The 2,959-nt window shown below is 49.2% G+C and overlaps 1 protein-coding gene across 1 annotated transcript; it reads left to right on the forward strand.

The window, feature by feature from the left end:
* LOC127293399 (uncharacterized) lies at positions 1-2,664 on the forward strand. Its single transcript, XM_051323012.2, has 2 exons — positions 1-1,157; positions 1,319-2,664. Exon 2 carries the CDS (start codon positions 1,969-1,971, stop codon positions 2,494-2,496), a length of 528 nt encoding a protein of 175 aa, XP_051178972.1. The 5' UTR covers positions 1-1,157; positions 1,319-1,968; the 3' UTR covers positions 2,497-2,664.
* The last annotated feature ends 295 nt before the right edge of the window (positions 2,665-2,959 follow it).

Genomic DNA, 2,959 nt, shown 5'->3' on the forward strand with positions numbered 1-2,959 from the left:
TATTATGTTTCCTAAATATTTGAAAAATTCACTTCAAGAGATGATTTTATTATCCATTTCTCGGAAGAGAAAATCCCAAAAGGAACTAACATGGCTTGTGTTTCAAAGTAATATTTCAATTTTGTGTGTCATAATTCGAACGTATATCACTAAAACTTGAAATATAGAGGCACCAGTTATGTGGATAGCTAAATATAATAGAGGATATACTACTTACGATCTTTTTGATGGTGAAATAAGTTATAAATAAGTAGAAGTATTTAGTATAAATAAGAGAGTGGTTATATATGATTGTTTTTAACTCACCCTCAACTTGCCTCCTAACTAGATTAACATAAATGTTATACATATCTTGCTAAATCTACATGTATATTACATCCATTTAATGTTTAGAAATTAAAGCATAATGGTAAGGTTGAGTTTCGATTGCATCCAATGGCAGCCATACCAAGTAATTGGCTCGCCCATTGACATGGGGATGACTTATTGGGTCCACGCCTTTGTTGCTTTAATCAAGTTGCTTAGCCACAAATAAAACATGCACCAGTACGTGCATGTGCTGCTAGTAGTATGCATAGTAGTATGAACTGATTGAAGTCTAGAAGCTGCCGGCCATGAAGGAAATCACAGCATGCAACACGCTGCAAGGAGATAAACGTGCATGGTAGGTGAGCTTGACATTTTAGTTTGCATAGTCAAATATTCACACATAGAAGGCTTGTAAGTGAGCTGGTATGTGCAGCTCACTAGTAGTATAAATAGGGCACCTTTGTACTAGTTTTAAGCACACCAAGTAGTAAGAAACAAGTGAAAAAAAGCAGCAGCACTTGAGCTGCACCAAAATACTACTCGTGTCACTCCATTCCATTGGAGTTTGAGTGCGTGTGTTCCAAGTGATCAACATGTGAGTAGCACAGCTCTTAGTAGTAGGAGCTAACAGCCTTTGGTGTCCCTAACATGGATCCAACAAGGAGCCTGCAAAGCCCATGAAGAAACAAAATCTAGTGCCTTGTTTGGGCTGGTGCTTCAGCTTATACTGCTTCTGGGTCTTCAAAAGCAGTAGTTCAGCAAAACACCTAACTAATGCGGATGGGCTTCCACAAGCGCTTGTCTATTTTGTACCCAAAAACAACAAGCCGCTAGAAGCACCTCAAGAGGTACTTCTCACAATTTCCCGCAGCTTTCCAATTTGAAACCGAAAGGGTATAAAACTTCACCACTGTTGTTTACAATATTTACAGAGTATTGCTACCAACAAGTAGTTGTGTACCAGTTCTTCTCTCTCTCTCCTCTTACCCAGTTTTCTAATTTTCCCCAGATTACACGGGATGAGAGAGCCAAACGGATAAGGTTTCCGTCCACCTGCGTGCGGCCGCTGCTGACCTCCCTGGACATGTCACCATCGGAAACTCGGCCTCCTTGCTTTCTCACCTACAAACTTGGCCACGTGCAGGCCGGCGCTCGCGCCACCCGCGACCATGCGCCGGCCAGAGTTCTCGGCAGCCCACGGCTTTGCCGGACGGAGCTCGCGTCAACGCCCGCTGCCTGCCTGATTCTCCTGCCCCTAGTCTCCTCTTCCCCGGCCATCTTCCACCCGTGAAGCAGCTGTTGTCCAATCCATTACGACCCATTCTTTGTGTTCTTTTCTAGTTCATCTAATGGTTATTGCTGTTACAGCATGTCTAACAGGCCCCGTATAACCCGTCCACCCCGTAAAATTCCGGCGGGATACGGGGCCGGAGCGATTTTGGGCGTCTAGCAGGCCCCGTATTCGGGCCGGCCCGTTTCGGCGGAATACGGGCCCCAGAAAATCGGCCCCGTCGCCCCGTACTTATAGTGGGCGTAGGTGCCAGTGAGGGGTTAACCCCTCACTCGCAACCCTAGCTCCGCCGTGCGCTGCCGCCTCCTCCTCCTGCTCCGGCGAGCAATTAGTCGCTCCCCCGCGCCGCATTCCACCCCAAAGCCTGCATGGACTCCCGCCGCCGCAGTAGCGCCTCGCCGGCGAGCGGATCGAAGCGATCCCGCTCGCCAGACACCGTGGAGGAAGCGTGGCGGCTGCAATGCAAAAGATCCACCGCCGGCAGCCGTCGCGCGGCCTGCAAGTACGACGGCGCCGCGTACGTCCCTGAGAAGCTCATCGACTTCGCGCGGGGCGGCCGCTGGTACTACGAGGACCCGCCGCTCAAGCCGATGAGCGGCCCGAAGTTCTCGGCGTGGCTCGCCGAGTGGGAGCGCCAGCGCCGGGTGAGCGAGGCGTGGAGGGCCACCATCGGGAGCACCAGCGGCGGAGGTGCCCCGCTCGCCGGGGAGGAGGAGGAGGAAGACGAGGACGCCGCCTTCGAGAAGGCGATCCAAGACTCCCTCAAGGACGCCGCCGAGAAGGACAAGGCGGAGGAGGAAGAAAGGGCGGCGGCCATCGCCGCCGTGCAGGAGGCGGAGGCGCGGGAGGCGCAGGCGCAGGCACAGGCGGCGACCATCGTCTACCTCTCCGACTAGAAGTCGCGATCCATGATCGCGCATTTTGTATGTAGGTACGTCGATTCCTATGTATGATCGACGAACTATGATGAATGAAAGTTTCCCGGGGTTTTAAATTTACAAATATACGGGGTCAAATACGGGTTCTGCTAGACGGAGCGGTGTCTGATCGACCATTTTTTTTATACGGAGCGAAATTCTAGCGTTATACGGGGCAGAAAAGTAAGGGGCCTGTTAGACATGTTCTTAGATCCTACTAGTACTAAAATATGTTGTAGTTGAGTATTAGTGTCCACGTAAAGTGTAGAGCAAAGAGGTTCTCGGCCTTTTTAAGTTGAATCAAGTTGTTACTAATGATCCATCTGTAAAAGTCGTTACAGATTATCTCCTAATGTAGTGGGTGTCACGGTGCACATCACTTAAAAAAAGATTTCATTAATTAACATTTTATGGTAATATTAACTTCATAACAAAAAGACAG

Source organism: Lolium perenne, chromosome 4 (assembly GCF_019359855.2).
Source record: "Lolium perenne isolate Kyuss_39 chromosome 4, Kyuss_2.0, whole genome shotgun sequence".
Classification (NCBI taxonomy): domain Eukaryota; kingdom Viridiplantae; phylum Streptophyta; class Magnoliopsida; order Poales; family Poaceae; genus Lolium; species Lolium perenne.

What these genes read in the sequence shown, in the direction of transcription:
- LOC127293399 (XM_051323012.2), top strand. Translation starts at nt 1,969, where the DNA reads ATGGACTCCCGCCGCCGCAGTAGCGCCTCGCCGGCGAGCGGATCGAAG.